This window comes from Urocampus carinirostris, chromosome 6, assembly GCF_059441175.1.
Source record: "Urocampus carinirostris isolate Australia breed hairy pipefish chromosome 6, RoL_Ucar_1.0, whole genome shotgun sequence".
NCBI lineage: Eukaryota > Metazoa > Chordata > Actinopteri > Syngnathiformes > Syngnathidae > Urocampus > Urocampus carinirostris.
Window position 1 is genome coordinate 7,550,118 of NC_142354.1, and position 22,320 is coordinate 7,572,437.

General features: G+C 39.9%; 1 protein-coding gene across 1 annotated transcript; it reads right to left on the reverse strand.

Moving 5' to 3' along the window:
* Positions 1-1,083: 1,083 nt before the first annotated feature.
* optc (opticin) lies at positions 1,084-12,131 on the reverse strand. Its single transcript, XM_088337089.1, has 7 exons — positions 11,989-12,131; positions 9,853-10,068; positions 9,590-9,731; positions 6,489-6,647; positions 5,538-5,740; positions 2,793-2,888; positions 1,084-2,575 (listed from the first exon to the last, which is right to left on the reverse strand). The coding sequence occupies exons 2-7, from the start codon at positions 10,051-10,053 to the stop codon at positions 2,405-2,407; spliced, it is 972 nt and encodes a 323-aa protein (XP_088193215.1). The 5' UTR covers positions 10,054-10,068; positions 11,989-12,131; the 3' UTR covers positions 1,084-2,404.
* Positions 12,132-22,320: the final 10,189 nt, after the last annotated feature.

The window sequence follows — 22,320 nt, forward strand, 5'->3', positions numbered from 1 at the left end:
CGTCATATCCGAAAGCATATTGCTATGAGCGAGGACAGGCAGAGCACGTTTTTGTCGGGCACTGAGTCTCTTTTGCCGGTACTTTATCTCCGCCTCGAATGAATTGCAACTGTGCAGTCCAGATCTATTTTCCTCATCAGGGGGCAATTTTGTCTGGAGCCCTTCCTAAAACAAAATGCACAGTTGTCACTATGATCCGCTATCCCCTGAGTACTATAGTTGAGAGCTGGGGCCGACGGAGCGCATTATTTTCATGATTAAAGCTGCTGAAGCATGTCTTAATGGGCCGCCTAAAATGAACGGCACTGTTTTGGCCAGGATCCAATGCCTCTGGTCATCTGTTGCTAAGATAGGGGGCCAAGAGAGCAAATCTGTGTCAAGCATGGCAGCTTTTTTTTCATTCTCTCCGACTGAAATGAATACCACCCGTGCAGTCGCGATTAAGTATCCTTGACTGACGATTGCTGCAAGAATAGGTGAGTGGCTACTTTGCTGATTTACATATGTCCCGGGTATTTTCTTGTCCCCATTAACCAGGAGAAACGAGGAATTACAGTACACGACGTAAGGGTCACTGTGCTCAATTCATCAAACGCAAGAAAAAAAAAGACAATTTGAATAATTACCTACATCAGACAAAAGACTCCGTTACGGATCATGGGTGAAAAGGATAATTCTTAACAAAAAAACAGATACAAAGTGAAAAGCTGTCTCAAAACAAAATGTACAAACAAGAAGCAAAAAACAAACCTGACATAGCAATGACTGTCGTCGGGTACATGCAAAATAAAGGGCTTGAATAGTGAACTGCAGGTGTGGGGACTGGTTAGGCGCAGGTGGGTGCTTACCAGCCACTCCCCCCAAGTGTTTCCCTCTCGGAAGAAAATTGGTGTAACAGATCCTGACACGAAGAAAGAAAAGCACCTCGCTCGTCCTGAATCTCATGTTCAACCTCCAGAAAATACATGATTATAAAAGTCAAGATCAGCTCCCTATCTACTAAAACACCCAAAAAGTACTTCAATTCAAGTAGATCATTACTTCAATTATATTTGCGGGGAAGCAGGAACTGAGACAGAAAAGCTCAAGAAAAGGACGCTGTTTAATGGCATGACAAAGGAACATAGAGACAAAACACAAACAGTGGTCTCAAATTCGCTCAAAGAATATCCGCACAAGAAAAAAAACAAAAACAGCTATTATTGGCTACAGGCAATAAAAAGAACAAGACTAACTGCAAAGGTGGTGGTTAATGAGGCGCAGGTGGGTGCCTTCTAACCACTCACCCCAATTGGACACCTTTGAGGAGGGGAAATGATGCCCCGGATCCTGATAGACTCAATGAATGGTGCTGCTACTTTAAACATTCTTGTAATACCAACACAGATGAACGGCAGATTTAGGTGCAAAACATCTTAATTGGGATGTTGAAAGATTGAAAATATAGTCAGAAAAAAGTGACAGTACTTTGGATTCCGGTAGTTGAAGAATAAGAAGAATAATCATATTGGAAAGGGACTATCGGCAGTATTCGGATAATGTAAACGCGCAAGATAATCCGATGAAGGTTTAAAGACGACTGATTATTGTGATTGCAATGGTATATGCATTGGAGACATGCGATTGGTTGTTTCTCTCATCCGGGCCACTTTGATGCTCCAAAGCACTGTGGGACTTGTAGTAGAGAGCGAAAGTATACACACAAACTGACACTTATTTGCTAAAAAAAAAAAAAGCCTCTCGGGTATTGCCAATGCATTTCCCCTTTTTTCGGAAAATGACACAGGTTATGTATAGATGATCCGACAGTTGCACCCTTCAATATATAGTGTAAGTCTGTGCTTCAGGCTAGCCACATACAAGCACATCTTGTTAACACAGCAATATGGCTCACTTTTGGAGCAAACAAGCACGGTACTTAGTCACAGAACGACTTTGCCAAGGACTGGCTCACTCTCGCCGCCATCAAAGACGCCATCTGGACCTCCTTGTTAGAATATGATATGGTGAAATTGTGAATGTGTTTAATTGCTGTTAAAAGTGTCGATAAAAATTGTTTAAACCTTATATTGTTAGAATATGATATAATGAAATTGTAAATGTGTTTAATTGCTGTTAAAAATATCAATAAAATTGTTCAAACTTAGTCTACGGTATTTTAGTGAATGGCATGAATAAAATTGACATTTTTTAAAGTTAAATGCAGAAACCCGCTTGTATACAGAAATCCAATTGAATTGTCGCCTGCATGTAAACCGTCAGATTCAATGGAAAAAAGTGTCGGGAAAAGCATGACCAATAAAAAGTCGTCTCTTCTCAGTTTATGGACTTAACAGCTGCCATATTTTTTTATTACTACGTAGGAGTAATTATTAGAAGTGATTCTTTTGTTCTCTGAGAGAACTTATGAGGAAGTTCCCACGGGCAGGCGTGGCAAACAGACATAGGCTTGAGGAAATCTGTTGACATTCAAAGGGTTTTCGTCCAGGCGGATGTCCTCCAGGTTTCGGCGAATCAGGTAACGGTCGTGACTGTCACAGAAAGTGTCCTGGTGCAGGGATTGGATGTTGTTGCCCTGTGTTACACACAAAAATGAAAGTGAACTGGGACTGCCGGCCAGCTGCCAAACCACGAGAAGAACCGATTCCTCAAGACACAGAACACCCAGAAAAAAAGAAACGTCTCTGAAGGACTCAATGCATCATCTGACATATGATTGACGGTCTTTTCCAAGTCAAAGAAACATTACTCAATATATTAAACTCAAAATAGTTTTCCATCCGTGAACTTACCTGCAGATGTAATGCTCTCAGGCTCATCGGCAGCGGTGTGGGTATGTAGTCCAATTTGTTATGAGAAAGGTAGAGGAATTCCAGTTGATGCATATCCTGGGTAAATCAGAAGTAAGCATTGGGTACATTTACATGCACGCAAAAATCAGACAGAAATAGCATTCCGTTGATTTAAACAGTTAGTTTGACTGAGAGCATTACCATTGTAACAGTTGGTTTAGTCCAGTGCTGATTATTTTCGGTCACGCCCCCCTCAGAAGAAGAAAATCTCTAGTGCCCCCCCAAAAACTCTAGCGTTCTATCAGCTTGATTTTTGTATAACGTATTTCTTATACAGCTTTATTTATTTGGCTTCATGCTGTCCACTGCCAACATTGTTAAACACAGCAAGCACACCGGTATTTCCTGATCTAACAAAGTGGTCGCAGTAAAATGGATTGCTTTATATGCTTGGATAAACGTCCTTGTTTGAGCTTTCGAGACACTTTCATTTTCCTCTTAACCCCTGTTTCTCTTGGCTGGTCTTCTCATCCCTGTTAAATACTTTTAACTTGAGGGTTTGCAACACCAAGTGTCTCCACTTCGTACTCATTCTCTTGACTATGCATGTGCAAAATGTGGATGCTTTACCCCCCGATGCACGCTTTGACAATGACAGCGCTGCTGCCCCTAATGTAGTGGAGGTGTAATTACACTTTATTCCAGCACAGTAAAAAAAAGAAAAGTTGTTAAATGTGCCCCCCGGCAGAGCCTCGCGCCTGCCCAGGGGGACCGCCCCATTGTTTAGGAACCACTAGGTTAGTCCTTTATTTGTGACCGGTGATAGCTTGGAAACCAGTCCTAAATGATCTCCCAATGACCTCCAGAATGAGTTCCAGTAAATCGTGCCACCTTTGTATAAAAATAGGTTTGAAGTTCTCCCCTCCACTAATGCTGTCTGCATTGGTTATAAATCCAGGCCAACTAAGAGTTGTACAGTAATAGGGGATAGGACATGAATCATTTCCAAGGTCAAATTGCAAGACAGTCTAGTGGTGGATATAGAGCTCCAAATTATCTCCATATCCCAGTTGAAAACTTTAAAATTACAAAATAGTAAGTAGTACTTATCCATAATATACATATATTTGATCAAATAACATAAATAAATGTATGTGTGACGTGACTTGAGCTGGTACAGTAGGGTTAGCAGTTGGATGCAAAGAGGGGAGGAGATGGATAATTCAAATTAAAACTGCCTTTAGAATACTTTTTCTTTAAACACCTTGTTATTTTTACCCAGTCCCAAATGGCAATTGGTCACAGCCATGCAACTCATCGAGGGTAGACATTTGAGTGCCTTTTTTGTATTTCCTTTATAATTGCAAGAGTTGTTTCAAGGTTAACAAGTTTTGTTTTCCCCCCTAGCATCACTGCAAGCCTTGGGACCCGTTAAGTATGCATAACAAAAACCAAAGTATTTCATTGGAGTCTTTACAAAGCACATGAGATTCTGAGCTTAATGATAAAAAAGCATTCTGAGCAGAATGAATAAAGAAAAAAGCATAGTTGGAGACGGTTCAGCCAAAAGCATATTTGCTCTGCAATACCAACCAAAGGCTGAGCAGCATTTTAGATGACATTGGCCCAAAACAAGCAAGCACGTTAGAGACGCAACTATACAAATGCACCAAAACTGCAAAGTTTGAGTTTGCAGTATTGTTCGATAACTTCATAAGGCAAGGTCGCAATATCCAAGCGTCTCCTAAGGCTGTGCGGTTAACCAAAATCGAATCGGTATCGCAATTTAATGTAGTGTCATAGTGTCACCGCAAAACACCGCGTTTTTTTCAAGGATTTGCAGTTCCAATTTGTTCATCGAGGGTTGGAGTGTTCGGTCAACAAGAATTGTCACATTTCCAGGTTCGAACAGTGTGGGCCAATCAGAAGCAGTCTTTAGTAGCAGAGGAAAATGAAGGCGAGGCAGAGTTTGCAAGTGTGCACGACTTTGATAGGATTCTGTAAGCTGTCAGTCAAACAGCCGGGCGCACGGCTCGCCACCGAAACAAAGGCGACAGCTTTTGGAATTAGCGACTCGTTGCATGGAAAGAAAATTCATCAGTCAAATCGGACTCTGAAGAGAATCAGAAAAGCGCAGAGAAAAGTCAATCACTAGCGGGTGCTCCCTGGATTTTTATCGCGCCTGGGATTTGACTGAGGCGGCGTCGGGAAGGGAAAACTAGCAGACAACTAACAAATCTTAAGCCACCACTGCCAAAAATGGCTAGTCACCAACGCCAGATCCATTACCCGTGAAACGGAAGACGTACTACTATTCGTGACTCTTAAATTTTAATCATCGTGGAGACCTTGCAAAAGTCACGGTTACCCGACTGTAACGCGGAAACTAACTAGCCGCTCTCGAAATCGCTTTTTACACTGAGATGATAATAAAGACCATTCATTTAACTGCAATTCTGTTTTTATTAATAGATCTATAGTTGGTGTTTTGTTACGGTCGTATACTCTCAGTCGGTAATGCAGTCACCTCGAGGTAAGTTTGAGTGTCACTGTTTATGTTCTCCCCAAAATCAAGGAGGCACAGAAATGCACTTTTCTTTTCAAATCGAAAATCACATCGAAATTTCAATACAGGTCTGACAAATAGCAATTAAAGTTTTTTCCAAAATTGTGATTGATTTGTTATTAGTTTTGCCCTAATGAGACTTTTTTTTCCGAATACACGAGTTTCCGTCTCGGAGGCACCTTGAAGGACTCCGAACGGATCCCTCGACTCCCGAGTCGGTTGTTGCGTAGATCGATTCTCTTCAAGGAAAGCGGCAGTCGCGGCAGGGCCTGCAGTTTGTTGTCAGCTAGAGATAAGTCGCGTAAAATCTCCTGCGAGCTGAAGACATCGTCGTCCATCTCGGAAATCTGGTTTCCCGTCAGGTCGATCGATTGCAGCTGAACTGAAGATAAAAAACCACCATGAAATGAAAGTCCGGTGGAAGCCAGCAGCTCTCTAGTGGCTCTAGAGCAGGGGTCAGCAAGTGGAGTGCCACATTTAAATGTCCTTGTAAATTAGTGTGCCACACCAAGATTAATGACTTGCACAAAGATTTTTTTTATATGCAACATAGCTGTCATTTTACACCAGTCCGAATATACAACAGGGATATACATTGAAATTTTATAACTGACCAATTTATCTGTGAGCATGTGGAAAGGCCTGTAGACATCAATGACTTCAACTATTCATCAACAATGAACTACAATCAAAATCAAGTGATATGGACAGCTACCATACCACTCGTCAATAAAATCTTATTTTAGAACTTTAAACACACACACACCTTTAATATATCCGTCATCAGTAAATGTTTCTCCGTGCTTTGCCATGCAGTGAACAATGTGATAGCTCTTTAAATATCAAACGTGCAACTTATTTTGATTTAAAATATAAGGCTTTCATTTTTATGGCGGCTCCAACTTTTCAAATTTTGGCTTTTTCACATTTTTGGTCGCTCATCTTTGCTGTAGGAGGGCAAACATAACACGAACATTTATTATGTTTTTCTAATAAAAAAAAAAGGCAGCGTGTGTGTTGCCTTCCATACACAGCTTTTAATTTTTTGCAGCTGCAAACATGTTTGTTGTTTTTCCTTCCAACGCGGCTCATTCAACATTTGGGGTTAGCCTAACTGGTCTATGACACACCTGGGCTTGCAAAGTCGGTGTTCTTGACGTGTCGGATGGCGTTGAAACGGGCGTAAAGATGGCGGGTGTCCTCGGGCAGCGGCGGAATTTGCTCCAGGCCCGTATCGTCGCAATAAACGCTTCCTCCCATGCAGACGCAAAGGAGGCAGGTCGGCATCCCTGCCGCCGTTTCAAAACAGGACATTAGTCACCGAGTACCTCTACATGCAGGTCATAATCGGAAAGGGAATATCCGAAGTTTCCTGAGGATGTAAATGCACGCGATAATCCCGTGAAGGTCCTTGTCTAACTGCGACAGGATTCCTACGGCTTGAGGCGACTTAAATTCCAGACTTTTTTTTAATGTTTTTTAAAATCAGATTCAAGACCTGGTCGAAAAAACCTCCACAAATATTTATTGCATCGTACCTCCTACACCTGACCCGCTTAGCCATGGAGAAAAATGTTGGACAGCCATTTCTCATAAAATGTCCATTTTGTGGGCACGGTCCAAAGTAAAGGTCTCAGTCCCAATGCTATGTGTGGTGTGGGTAGACCTAAGACATGCGTCCGACTGAAAGCAAATCACCGTTTTGATACTTCCAACATTGTGGTCACGCCATGTTGCCACCAAAATCAATCGATACATTCTTTAAAAAATCACAAAAACTCCATCTTTTTGGGTCAAACAAATATAGTATACATACATCTTATCAATATTTTTACATTTTTAAGACTTTTGAAATTTGAATTTAAGACATTTTAATGGCAATTAAGACCTTTTTTTAGAATAATGTATTCAATGCCTTTTAGGGCTTTTCAAGGATCTGCAGGAACCCTGAGAGTGGGGTTTGTACAGTTTTTTTTATTGCCAAATTCAAGCACTTTTTCAGCACTTTCAAAGCCAATTTTCCAATTCCTCCAGTACCTGGCATCTCTGTCTTTTAACCTATCATCTTGGGCCCTACGTTAGGAACCCATGAAACGTCACATGGCGGCATACAAACTAATGTCAGCTGCCGTTAGTCAGGAGGGAAGAACAAACGGCAAAGCAAAGCCTCCATAGCAGGCGTTTTGGCGTCATTATTAAGCAGACTTCATTTTTTTTGCGTGGTCTATCGAGTCAGACCCCTGGGAAACATGGCAAATATTTCAAGCATTTACAAGAACTTCACCCAAAACTTGAGCACATTTCAAACCTTTAAAACTCAACATTAAACTTCTAGTATTTTCAAGGATTTCAAGCTCACGTTGGCCGCATTGGGTATACAAATTAGGCAGAAGAGACCAGGCAAAAAAAAAATTAAAATTAAAATTCAAAAAATGATTTGAGTGGTAGTTGTCCATCAAAAATGCTTCTGTTCTCTTTGCATATCACAAGTTTTTTTTTAATCTACCAATACATTCAAATGAAAATAAGATTTCATTTTTCTCATTTCGTCACCGCTATTCAAAAAGACGTAACTTTTTTGGGGGAAACATTCATTCAAGGAATAATAAATGAACAAAAATGGAAAGTATTTTTAAAATAGCAGCCCTAAAAACATGCAGACATCTACATGTACTGTAGTTATGTTTTTGTTTATAAATAGACCATTAAATCTAATAAATCTAATAAAACACAGAGTAATACCCGACATGTCTATTTGAGCTTATGTATTGAGAAAACTCAAATTGCAATACGGTTTGCTCAGAATTGTTTTGTTTTTTCGAGAAATGTCTTGATAGATAAAATATACCTTTTGCTGCCTGCTAAAAATATAGGGTGTAAAAAAAATGTTAAGGACTCTTGAGAATGTGGTGTGTCTTGGGCAAGTACAAACGGGTGGCGCCCATCTCTTCCCGGGCCAACTCGAGAACTGACTGGCACCATTCATAGTAGTGCATTCGTTACATTTTACCATTAGGTTTTTGAACATATCTTGCAAGCCAGATCAAGAAGGCTGACGGGCCACATGTGGTCCGCAGGCTGAAGCTTTTATGCATCCCAGAAATCCCATTGCTTGTTTCTCTCATGCGGGGTTGTTTAATGCTCAAAGCAAAGCATTGTGGGATTTGTAGTACAGAAAGCAATGATAAATGCAAAAAGCCTCTTGTGTATTGGTCAATTTCACTGGCACTTTTCCATTTGATTTACTGCCCCCTCTAGTTCTGTCACTATTTCAAGTCTATCACTTACGATCCCCTTTTGTAAATTGACATGTGAAAAGGCATATGTTTCCCATAACGTATGGACTCTATTGTTGCGACAGTAAGGAAAAGGGTGATTGGGAGAAGCTCAGAAAATTTCAAATGTATTTTGTGAATGAAACCATGTGGAAATGTCTAAAGTGACAAACGAACGACTGTTGTATTGATCCAAGACAGGCTAATGGGTTAAATGATCACCCAAGGCTTTTTAGAAAAGGCTCTCAGATAAGACTAATACATATATGGGGTGGCACGGCGGCACAGTGGTTAGCGCGTGTGCGGCACAGTGCGGCACTCCTGTTTCCTCCCACATTCCAAAGACATGCATTTCAGGTGGATTGGCCGGTCCAAATTGTCCCTAGGTGTGAATGAGCGGGCGAGTTGTCTGTCCCTGAGTGCCCTGCAATTGACTGGCAACCAGTTCAGGGTGTCCCCTGCCCACTGCCTGATGATTGCTGGGATGGGCTCCAGCACCCCCGCGACCCTACTGAGGATAAGCGGTGCAGCTGATGAGATGAGATACATATATGGTGGATGTCACACTTTTATCCGTCCATGTGTAGTGTAAATCCAGCCTTTTGGCGAGCCACATACGAGCACATTGAGTAAACAGATGGGACTCAGTAATAGAGTTCACTTTTAGAGTAAACAAGCACGCTATTTTCTTGATTTTGGAGAGTGACATGAAATGATCCTTTATTTCATGTCGGAAGTTTCACTCGGTAACTATGTCTATTTGACATTGCTCCTACTTGGCCTTTATAAATGGAGTACTTGTATACGGGATTTTTGGTTTGTTGCCTTGTAGACCATTCATTTAGATTGCTCCAGAAATCAAATATTCCCTTTCCAATCAGATTATTGCATGCATGGAAACGCATTCACAGAAAGTTTGGGTCCACTTCGAAACCATGCGTCGGTATTTTACAAACCCAGTCCGGTCTCGGGTCCGAAAAGGCCGGATCCTTTGTAGTCCAGAGTCGCGGGGGATGCAGGAGGCTGAGTGGCAGTCTCAATTTGACTGGATCGAGAGTCATATCTTTGGACCTCGGCTGTCACCGGTTTGACATCGATCTGTCGATAAAATGCAAATGTATTTCGTGAACGTTTGGTAAAAATGTTATTTCGAGTATAGATTTTCAAATCAATAACTCCTCAGCTCACCGGGATCCCAGTTTTGACATTTTCCACATACCTCTTGGTCTGAGTCTTCGTAATCATAGTTGTCCCCGTATATGTCTGGGTCTAAGTTGTCCCAGTCCGTGGCGCCGTTGAGGTCGTAGCTCTCCAGCTCAAAACGATCATCGTCCGACGGATCGAGGGAGGCCGTGAAGCAAGGGCTCGGGTCCAGGAAGACCAGGAAAAAAGCCATCAAAGATGCCATCATAGAATCCATTTCAAAGGAGATCCCCTGCAAGCGTACAAAGACTTCATTATCTTCAAATAATTCTAATTTTTTTAAAGAATCTCACAAAAAAATGGGATTTCGCCCCAAAATTGAAAGGAAGCATCGGGCTCTGCAGTGTAAACCTAGCCTCGGAATGCTGGTCCATGAGCAGACTATTTACAGTGTTTACATAGTCGTTACATGTAAGTGGTAATTGGCGAAAGTGAGCAAGGGTCATTTTTAACGGTTTGGTCCCAACGCCAGAGGAATGTTGGCTTTGGAAGTGATGAGAAGGTGCCAATTTTTGGCAACTGCACGAGATAAAGAATGCCCTCCGACCTACTCGACATCATCAAACCGACGAAGGAATTTGGCTTTCCTGCACACATTCCACTCTCTTCTCATTGTTCGATGCATATCCTGTCCAGGTGCAAACAGGTGCACATTGTGCAACATTATTTTGGTTGATAGGAGAAACATATGTTCTTCTTCTTGGCAAATATTCGTAGATATATGGAATGTACAAGATCATATTTTGTACACTAAACCCTAGTTTATGCCGGGGTTACCTTTCAAAAAGAACCTGTCAAGTCGAAACCTTTCTTTTTTTTAAAGCATGGAGTGAAGCTGAAGGGAGAAGAAAAAAACATGATAACCATGGAAACAAAGCTTGTGATTATCAAAGATTTGTTACAGCCATGTTCAATCGAGAATTGGGACTACTGTTAAAACTAAAGAGGTGATTAAGGCCAGGAAACCTTCTTAGGATATGAAAATCCTCTCAAGCTTAAAAATGGAGTTTTAATTAATGTTCGCAGTCTCATCACCCCTTTCTGCATTTGTTTGCTGCTTCACTATACCAACTCAAGTTACGTCACACCAAAGGTAAGTAAAATGTCATTTTGCTTTATATTTATCATGTTATTAGATCTTATACAGATTTATGATACATAATACCTAATTTTTGTATCTGGGGAAAGAAGCCACAGCAGCTGAGTGGTTAGCGTGTCCGCGGGAGTAGTCATGGGATCAACTCAAGCTACTAGCCTTCCTTTGCGGAGTTTGCATGTTCTCCCCGTGCTTGCGTGGGTTTCCTTTAGGCACTCCGGTTTCCTCCCACAGTCCATAAACTTGTGCGTCAGGTTAATTGGCCATTCCAATTTGTCCCTAGGGTTGAATGACTAAGCGAGTTGTACGTCTCTGTGTGACCAGCAACGTGCCCCCTGCCCACTGCCTTGATACCACGGATGGGCTTCAGCACCCCCGCAACCCTCCTGAGGATAAGAGGTGCACATAAAGGATGGGGATCCCAAGCAAATTGGCATTAGTATCCCCCACTATAGGGCAATTTCACTTTGAAATTGGGGGCTATACCATAAAATTAAATCAGTGGTTGGTGCAGAAAGTACTTTTTTTTTCGATATTATGGCTTTTAAAAAAACCTTTGAGGGAATTTGCACAAACACAAGATCAATTTGAAAAGCTGTTTTAGGTACATATGCAACGCCAACATGATTGACGCAGTGTTTAACCAATCGGAAGGCGGAACGCAATACAAATCGGTAAATACAGTAAAAAGATTGAGCCAGGGATCGCTTTATTCTAAAGCTACAAATACAACCAAAAGGTGGCATTGGCCTTCTAGTGTTCCAAAACTTGACATCTGCAATGACATGTATAATATTTCATCAAAAGAATCATGACTTATATATGAATGGCCTTTTATTGTCAAGTATAACAAGATGAGATGGCTTCTCCTTTTAGTACAAGTGAAACAAATGAAACAGGTAAAAATGTGCAAAAGGATAAAAACATTTAAGTCAATGTATTAATGCTCTGGGATAAATATGTGCATATTCACAGAGTTTGTAAATAAGCTTGAACGCGCAGGTGATGACGAACATATGAAAACAAATGAATCTGTAATCAAAAGAATTCTCTTACCTCGCTGTGTGAGATCTTGAATTTTTCCAGCCTTCGGTCCCCTGAGGATTCCCAGACTGGCCTCAGATTTTGGGCTTGCCTGCTTGCACCCTTGGCCTCCTTTTTGTTGCACAACAATGAATGGTTATGAAGGGAGGGGGGTTGTTCGCTTGATGACTTGGCAGAAAGAAAAAAACGGGTGGGGGGCCTGGCCAGCTTTTTCAGTCAACGGCCATTCATCTGTACGCATATTCTTAGCAAATATGCAGATGGAAGCTTCGCTAAGGGAAAAAAGAACAGGCTATTAAAAAAAAAACAGTCATTTCCTTGGAATAAATAACAAAAGAAGTAACTCACTCCAGAACTTTATCAGGATGCACCCGGATAGTCCACAAAAGTATAGAGAAAATGTCCTATGGTCAGATCAAACTCGAAGAAAAATGTTGCGTAGAATAGATATGAGATCGGATGCAGAAAATACAGCCTGACCTGACCTAGGCCTGTGGGTATTATAGCCCGAGCCAGAGCAATGAACTTGTTTTGAGGGACTGAAGAAATACCCAAATTTCAAATTTTACCTGAGAGGCCTCGGGAGGAGGGGAGGCGTTTTGGGATAACAAATGAATGAAAGTCTGTCTTTTGTCAAAGAAATCAAAGTTATACATGACTGTATAAACATATACATTAATGATTCTGTATCTGCAGAGGATACATGAACATAAACGTTTCCATCATTGACGGAAATTTTAAAGAGTTGACTGAAACATTTGAAGGCTGCGTGTCATTTTGACTGGAGGTCAACTGTTTATCGGCACGGACATCTGAACAAACATTGTTTTCTTTGGTTTAGTATCCACACATCGATTTAGTATTGTCAGGACCAGAACAAAGACAGGACCTGTTTGCGTGCATTTCTCTTTTTATGAAGAGGAAGGGAAAGGGTAGAATACAGGATCTGTAAATCGTTGATCGTGGGGAGCAGGTTACTCGGACGCGGAAGTGGTATTTCCGTGGCAAGCAAAGGCAGTGTCGAGAGCGGTAAACACAGATCGATGGCCGGGACGGGGGAGCAAAAACGTCATCAAGTTCAGAAAAGGGGTCGGAGCCAGGAATCAAACAGGAATAAGGACAGGAGAGAGTCAGGGTTGAAAGGGCTTCAAAACAAAATACAGCAGGGGTACAATTTACCACGTTTTCACGTTGATGTTTTTAACCCCATAACTTTCCTGCAAGGTCAAAGATAGTTAGCAGTTTTTCCACATAGAATTTCGTTAGACCCAGGTATGTGGACAGTCTAGGGCAGGGATCTCAAACATGCAGCTGGGGGCCAATTGCGGACTGCGGAGTGATTGCTTGATGCCCCCTACCCTAATATGAAAGTTAAAGGGACAGTTGTTTCATTGAGCGCTCCTAGCGGTAGAAAATAATAATTCATTAGAAAATACCTATATTCATTTAAAAAATAATCCAAAATAAACAAACTACGATACAAACGTTGCTTGGGAAATTTGCAAATTTTTACATAGCTAGGCTAAGTGTCAGCCATTTTGCTGCTGAAGAAAATGGCAGATAAAATTGTTCATTTTGGTCTCTTTGAGTCTCCATGGTATTCTTCCTTGCACGACACAATACAGCAATGTCCTCTTAATGTAGGGAAAGACCATGCAATTTACGGATTCACTTTTTCGCATGAATCTATTTATAATTTCAAAAAGTTTTCAATGTTTTTATTTTTGAAATCTTGTTTTGTTTAGCAAATTCAAAATATATATTTGAGAGAACAATGGAATGTTTAGAATCAGACGTTTCCTTGTGGGAAACCTGATTTAGACCGGTTTTACTCGGAACTCTAGCTCCAGACCAGTGCTAGGAATTAAATGGACAGAACGGTTTTAAGGCAGTGGAGTATTTCCGACGCTGCGTTGCTCAAATTTTTTTTTTGTTTTCCTTTTTTTTTCTCATCATATTGAAGCTTATCCTGTTTTTATTAAGAAAAATAGAGGTTTAAAATCATCTAAAAAAGATTTCAAGTTGACGTTTGAGGAGGAAGAACAAAAAGAGAGAAAGAAATAAGAGAAAGAGAGGGAGAGAAAAAGAGAGAGTGTGGGACAAGAAAATAGAAAGCAAAGAAAAGAGGAGGGAAGGGTAGAAAGAGGGAAGGGGAAACCAAGAGAAAGAGAAGAGAGAAAAGAAAAAAAGAGCAAAACAAGGTAAAGACAGAGCGAGAAAGATACAAAGAGGAACAAAGAAAGAGAGAAAGAGACAAAGATGAACAAAGAAAGAGAGAGGAAAAGACAGTGAGACAAAGACAGGGAGAGAGAGAGAGAGAGACCAAGAGAGAGACAGAGGCCGAGAGAGCTCGAGAGAGAGAGAGAGACCTAGGCCGAGAGACCGAGAGAGAGGCCGAGAGAGAGAGATGCCAAGAGAGAACGAGACAGAGAGAGAGAGAGAGAGAGAGAGAGAGAGAGAGAGAGAGAGAGAGAGAGAAAGAAATACACTTACAGTGTCTTTGTGAGGGGCACCTGGCTTTGGCAACATCAGGTGGACATATTTCAACCTGCAGCTTGTTTTCCTCTGACGCTTCCCCTCAGACTTGTCTCGCGGGCCGCCTGTTTGACACCCCTGTTCTCCGCGCACAAGAAAAATCCATCTGACAGATATAAATTAGGGCTAGAAATTACGAATCGGGTAGCGAATTCGGCCGAGCTTACAGTGCATGCAGGTAAAACAACGCAAGTTCACTTGGCGGTGAACTTTGAACGCGGTATTTTGAAGTCAATGTCAGCACGAAATTGAGTAAAGTAGTTATTCTTTTCATTTTATCATTTATTTATAGAACTGTCAAGTTAATATTTTTAAGTTCTTTACTTGTTTTGCACTTTTAGTGGTTTTGTGTTGTTGTTCGACTCTAAATTGTCAAGTCAAGTCAAGTCATTTTTATTTGTATAGCCCTTAATCACAAATAGTCTCTAAGGGCTTCACAAGTTATTACATATAAGAAGTTTAGGTTATTCAATCTGCTCAAGAGATCGCAGGTTCGGTTCTTGCTCCTCCGTGTTATATGTGGAAGTGTCCTTGGGCAAGACTCTGAATCCTTAATTCCCCCAATAAGCAGGTAGTTGCCTTGCCGATGCTGCCATTGGTAGGTGACTGGGTAAGTGTAAAGCACATTGTAAAGCGCATTGGGAGGTTTTCATTGAGTTGAAAAGAGCTATATAAATGTAGCCCATTTACTAGCGTAGGTTTTTATCCCCCGTTGTACGGCAATTTCACCCACTAATTCACTTTGCATTGACTGTTGCTATTGTGTAACAGTTTCCTAGGAACTGTTGTGTCGATCGATATCGTAGTCAAATCACTTGAGGAATTTTAATCAGTTTCTGGATTCTCTTGTGCTGACACAGACGACTCACAAGACCCCATGACGCGGTCCAGTCAGACTCAAGTCTTGTGAAAATCCAAATAAAATTAGAAAAAAAATGCATCAGATAAAGAGATACGGAGGAATAGGAGTCACAGTTCAAAAGCTGCAAATTGAAAGTGCAATATTTGCTGCGCGTGTTACACGGCAGAGCGGGAATAAAAATAAAGAAGAAACGGTGTCCTGAGTCCTTCCTAGGGTAGAGTGAGTCTTGCATAATGACTTTTAGATACCATGCCCTCAAAATGAGCAATGAAACAAGAGTTTAATCTGTGCTCGTAGGTCAACAATTTATAAAGAACTCAAAAGAAGAACAAATAAAGCCTTTTGGCTAAACAAAGTGGAGCATTTTGTGCGTCAAAACTGGTAAAAAAAAAAAAATAATGAAAACTTTCCGGAGAGGCATAACCACAGCCCAGATAATCGTGCCCTGTTCAATATCCAGCAACTAAATAAGAATGAGACTACCGTAAATTCCGGACTATACGCCGCTACTTTTTTCCCAAACTTTCAACCCTGCGGCTTATTCAGTGATGCGGCCAATTTGTGTAATTTTTCTAACGGCCGCCAGCGGCGCTCGAGTACAAAAGGTAAGATTTAGACTGCAACTTCTCAGCTTGTACACAAATTAAATTAGCGTAGACATATCCTCATCATGCAAATTACAGAAAGAAAGGCACATAACGCAACTTTCAAGCTAAACGCAATCGAGCAGTCCGATATAGAAGGAAACAGAGCTACCGTACGTAATCTTTACTTTGTGAGCGTGATGCTAGCGTGTTTTTGAATGAGGGAGTGTGGGCATCTATTTGACAAAGTCTCTTTCTCATACTGTAGGAAGACAACTTCGATGATGTCAGTTATAAGGAGGAAGAAGAGGATGGATTACCGTGCTTTTTTTTGGTTTGAACAAATTTATTGACACTAAAAACAGAAAACAATCATGACAATCTCAACAGCAATTAAGCACATTCACAATATTATATTCCAATATTACTGCTTACCGCAAGTACGGTGTGTTTTTTTTACAGAGCTGTTTACTGTGTTGCGAGCGTGTTGTTAGTAGCGTTTTGCTACCCTTCACAGGCACGGTTTGGGATGAAAGTTATATTATTATCAAAGCTTTGAAAACTGTCTCGGTGTACCATCTTTCTTTGTAAATATGTGTAACCATGTATAATATGTATTTGCAACTGTATAATTTTGTTATGTATTTATTTTAGAGACTTATTCTGATGTTTTGCACGAGCAAATGAGAAAGAAGGGGCGGGGCAAACGCGGGCTGACGGGAAGTGGAGTAAAAGTGAGACGTGTTTGTGGACGCGGCCGACAACAGTGGATATATATTTTTCCCACCCTTACCTTTGGAAATATACACTTTTTTCCTTGGATTACTTTCAACGGACACCCGGACTCTGCAGGTCTGCATTAAATCTTAAACACCGGTATCATTTTCTGTTCATTTTGGACTGTATCGGATATGGGTTAATTTTGTGTTTGTAATGCGTTTCTGCAATGTGGGCGCATGCGGCAAATATACGGGTGCGGCTTGTGTATGTACAAAATCGGCTTCCCTCCTGAAACGTGGTGGGAGCGGCTTATAATCAGGTGAGCTCTATAGTCGGGAATTTACGGTAGGTCAAAATCCAATTCAGATGATGGATTAACAAAATTAGATATTGAATTAAAATAATTAGCCAAAAACCGAACCTCAAAGGAGAGTCATGAACACATCCTAAACAGTCAGGGACCACTATCTGCTTGATGGCCAAATCTTAATTAAACTACAACCAACCTTTGTATACTTACCAGAAAACAAGCATTACGGAAATACATCAACACAGCAATATATATATACTAAATTCATGTATTTGCTCTCTTTCTCTCTCTCTCTCTCTCTCTCTCTCTCTCTCTCTCTCTCTCTCTCTCTCTCTCTCTCTCTCTCTATATATATATATATATATATATATGTATATATGTATATATATATATATATATATATATATATATATATATATATATATATATATATATATATATATATATATATATATATATATATATATACATATATATATACATATATATATATATATATATATATATATATATATATATATATATATATCTCATCTCATCTCATCTCATCAGCCGTACCGCTTATCCTCATTAGGGTCGCGGGGGGGCTGGAGCCCATCCCAGCCATCTCCGGGCAGTGGGCAGGGGACACCCTGAACTGGTTGCCAGCCAATCGCAGGGCACACGGGGACAGACAACTCATTCGCTCATTCACACCTAGGGACAATTTGAACCGGCCAATTCACCTGAAATGCATGTTTTTGGAACGTGGGAGGAAACCGGAGTTCCCGGAGGAAACCCACGCAAGCACGGGGAGAACATACAAACTCCGCACAGGAAGTCTGGAGCTGGATTTGAACCCACGACAGGTTCCCATGACATGAACTGTGCCGCACAAGCGCTAACCACTGCGCCGCCGTGCTTGCATATATATATATCTATATATATATATATATATATATATATATATATATATATATATATATATATATATATATATATATATATACAGTATGTAAGGTCAATAAATCATTAGGGTAATTTTTAATCTTGGAACTGACAGAGAGCTGCCTTTGGCTATTTGGGCTGTGTTGATGACTTACTGTAAAAGTTTGGTTTTTGGTTAATATATATGGTTACTAAATGATTATGTTATTCATAATCTTGTAAGTAAGTTGATTTTATGTCATTCTAATTTGGCTGTGGGACATTGAATAGCTCTTAATTTTCTTGGCTGTGTTCATGACAATTAATGTATATATATACAGTATTAACCAAAAACACAAACTTTACACTAAGTCATCAAAACAGACCAGAAATATATAGAAAGCTCTCTGTCCGACCGCCGAATTAGAATCACACAAAGTCAAAACTTAGTTCCAAAATTATATATTAACCAAAAACCAAGCCTTACAGAGTCATTAACTCAGTCTAGAAAATAAAGTGCGGCTCTCGGCCCAGTCTGGAAAAGTTTATTGCAGACTCCTTTTCCTCACCCTAGCTGGCCACCAACTCTCTGATCTGACGCTAAAGGTCCCTTAAATCAAAAACTAGCGAGCTACTATATAATATCTGTCAACCTCCACGGCTCCATGCCCGTACAAATTGTCTTATTTTCCTGTACAAACTACAAAATAATCGTACACCTTATTTTTTTTTCTCGGAATGATTCATGATGGGAAATCCCCAGGCGGCAGACACATGCGCACAGTAGCATCAAACCGCACGCTTCGTTTGCAACAAAAAAAACGATACAGAGATAGAGGCTACCGCGGCCAACTCGTTAGACTTGATTCATTTACCGTTTGGTGATAGTCAGTGTTCACCGGATGGTACCCATCATTGACAAATTTGCGTTTTTCCGTAAGGATTTTCTTGTACGTCGTACATGTCTTGAAATGCATAATAAACGTACTTTGTACAGCAAAAACGTACAGGTTGACAGGTATGCCATATATACGCGCGGTTTAAAAAAAACAACATTTCATAGGTCAATAAATCGGCATCTATTTCCCTAGAGCTGACATGATCGCCTGCCATGCTACGGGTGCCCCCAAAAACGTTGTGAAAGGCCCGGTATAGAAATGAGAAGCAAAATGTGGCACAATGCTCACAGAGTCTCCGTAGTTAGTGTTCCTCCTTGCGCTTTGCGGCACTCGTTTTCAGATGCAGTGATCAAATATAGATATTGCCTATTTATCTTAATATTGGATGTTATTTTTCTCTTGGAAATCTTTGATAACATGTTTCTCTGGAGTGTCACCAAGTTTAATCCCATAAACAATGTAGACTATGTTGTTTTTATCTGTGACGATCAAGACTATTTAAGCGTAAAGATGAAAACGGGTAGATGAGATTATGAGCTTGAGCTCATTAGGCCACCCTGCAAGCAATCTGTATAATGCTGAGCTCGTCTCAGGCTAATGAAACGCAAAAAAATGCAATAATCCGCCTGACCTTAGGGTGTGAACAGTTATGAAAAGTCAAGAAAGCAGCAACGTCGGCAAGCCATTGGTGCTTAGCTTTTCTTTGCGTGACAGACGTTTGAAAGGGATTTGAATCGGGGCCCCAATGTTCATAAAACTGATGGATTCAAATGGATTATTGTTGCTTTATTGAACAGGAACAATGCACAAAACGCATTGAGACACAATGCAAATGTGATCTGGAGTGGCTAAGAGGAACACAAACAAAAATAGACAAAAAACAAACAAGATAAGGTTATAGAGAAATTGAAGCCACGGGTTTAGGGGGATTATTATAAGTTTCATCGGGACTGGATTCTTTTGACTGTATTCTCCAGGAAGAATTTCTGAATAAGTGTCGAATAACCAAATTCAATGCCTATACAAGAGAACCTCGGCATACAGTGACACTGCTATTTTTCAAGATTTACCTTGCCCATAACCGTAGGAACTTTACGTCTCCAAACTTTATGTCTGCTATTTGTGGGCATCATAAGATTATGGTGTGCTGTTGGTCTGCTTCATGGTGTCACGAAGATGCCGATATGCTTATGGCTAAACTCCATCCCACAATGCCTTTCTCTCTCTCCCTTCATTCATTTCAGAGACTTGCGAGTCGGCGATACAATACAGTCTTTTTTGTAATGTATTTGTTTGCTAGGCTTCTATTAAGGATTGCAGCGAGCCTAAAAATGAAGGAAAAACATGAGAACTGTTTTGTTTGTCACGTGGACTATCTAGATGATGCCTACAAGTTTCATGGCATTATCTAATGATCATCAGTTCCGATCCCCGCCATACAACAGTTTCACCTTATGATCAACACCTCAGAATGGATTCATGTGCTATTGCAAGGTTTTCAAAACTTGCCTGTTCGTCTTGTCAGGGCACAAAGTCGGCATCGTTTCTCATAGCCAGTGTTGTACAGTAGTCACTCACTACTTCTGACTCTATAGTCAAAGTAACTAGTTACCAGGGAGAGTAACTATTTCGGTTATTTTAAAATGAACTTGTATGTCAAAAAGTTTGAAATGATCTGAGCAGTATTCCAGTCAGTTGAATAAAAAAACAACAGTTAGTTGTGTTTCAGAACATTGTCATATTTATTGCCCCTTAACAAGCAACAGATTTATTCTACACTTCAAGTGCAACAAAAAAGCAATAAACAAAATAAAAAAATTATGAGCAGTAAACAATATTTAACGAGTTTAATAAATTAAATCAAACTCTCAGAACCTGAGACGACTTGTGAACTGTATTTCAAGTGATTTGTTCACAACAAAAGTCTTTTATAACAATATATATATATATATATATATATATATATATATATATATATATATATATATATATATATATATATATATATATATATATATATATATATATATATATATATATATATATATATATATATATATATATATATTGAGTTTCACTTTATAGAATAAATCGTAATCTCTCGTCGGACAACTGCTCAAGTAGAAATATGCTACTGTGCCTCAAGTATTTTCACACAACAAAAGTAAAAGTTCAACGATATAAAGTGCTTTCGACACTGCAGTGTTAAATAAATAAAACTCAACCTGAGACAACTGGTCACGTAGAAATAGGCAACCGCACCTTAGATATTTTGCTCACAACAAAAGTCAGTCGTAAGACAATATATAGTGACTCTCCAACAGTGTTCCCTCTAAGCTGCACGCGTGCGCAATTGCGCACTGCTCGCACATTCTCGGCGCAAAAGAAAATCTAGCCGGCGCACAAAAATAAGGGCTCAAAATTACTTATAAAGAAGCGACTTAAGTCAAAGTTACAGTGCATGAAGGTAAAAATACACGGGTTCCCCTGACTTTGTGTCCTAAATGCGATATTTTGAAGTCGAACGAAGTTGAGTAAAGTTAGTAGAGTGTGTCGAGAACCGGCTCTTCGGCTCGGCTCTAAAAAGGGTCCTAAACGGCTCTTCAAGTTGTTTTTACTTCTTTAATCCCAACATGACCAGATATTAAGTAAAATTATGCACAAAATGACTTAAAGGAAGGGGGGAATAGAACAAAAAAGAAACAAAATACCAAAATGAAAAAGTAGTGAAAAGCTGAGAAAAAAAAACAAAAGGAAGAGAAAAAAAGAAGGAAAAATTTAAAAAAAAGCCAGAAAAAAAGAAAAGAAAGAAATGTAGGAAAAAAGTAAATAGAGAACAAAAAGAAAAAAAGTAACAGCTCGGAAAAAAATAAACACAATGAGATGTTTTTAAAGGAATTTAAAAAAAAAGTAGAAATAAAACACCGAAAAAAGAATAAAAAGTTTGTGTTGCATTCAAATAATTTCCAATTATGTCAAGTGAATCGTGTTGCCAACATTATACTTCCACTAAAAAATGTGATTAAGTACAGTTCTGTATCTTACAACCGACTAGATAAGCCCCCAAAAATGTTAATTTATGCGACAAAATATATCAGGAAATAAAAAGATATCTTGTGAAAGAATTGTAAGAACAAACAACGTATGTAGGCCGTACAACCTTTGCAATAGTACATGAGTCAATTCATTCAAAAGAGAAAATTAGTTTTGCATTGCCGGAAACTCAGCAAAATGTAACTTGATGTCAAGTTTTGGACATGTTTGATAATTAATTATCTTGCCACACTTGGGATTATGGTGGCTCACTGTTGTTTCAAGCGTTGCTCACCGACTTTGTGTGAAGGCTCAGACCCGTGGAAAATTAGAGGGAACATTGCTCTCCAATCCCTCTCTCTAACTCTCTCACTCCTGTCCCTCTCCTCCTTTGTCTCCATCTCTGTCTATGATAGCTGTCAAAACCTCTCAGTGAGGAACTGCAGTTTTATTAGTATTTTAAAGACGCAGGGGCCACTGAAAAGGAATCCTGCA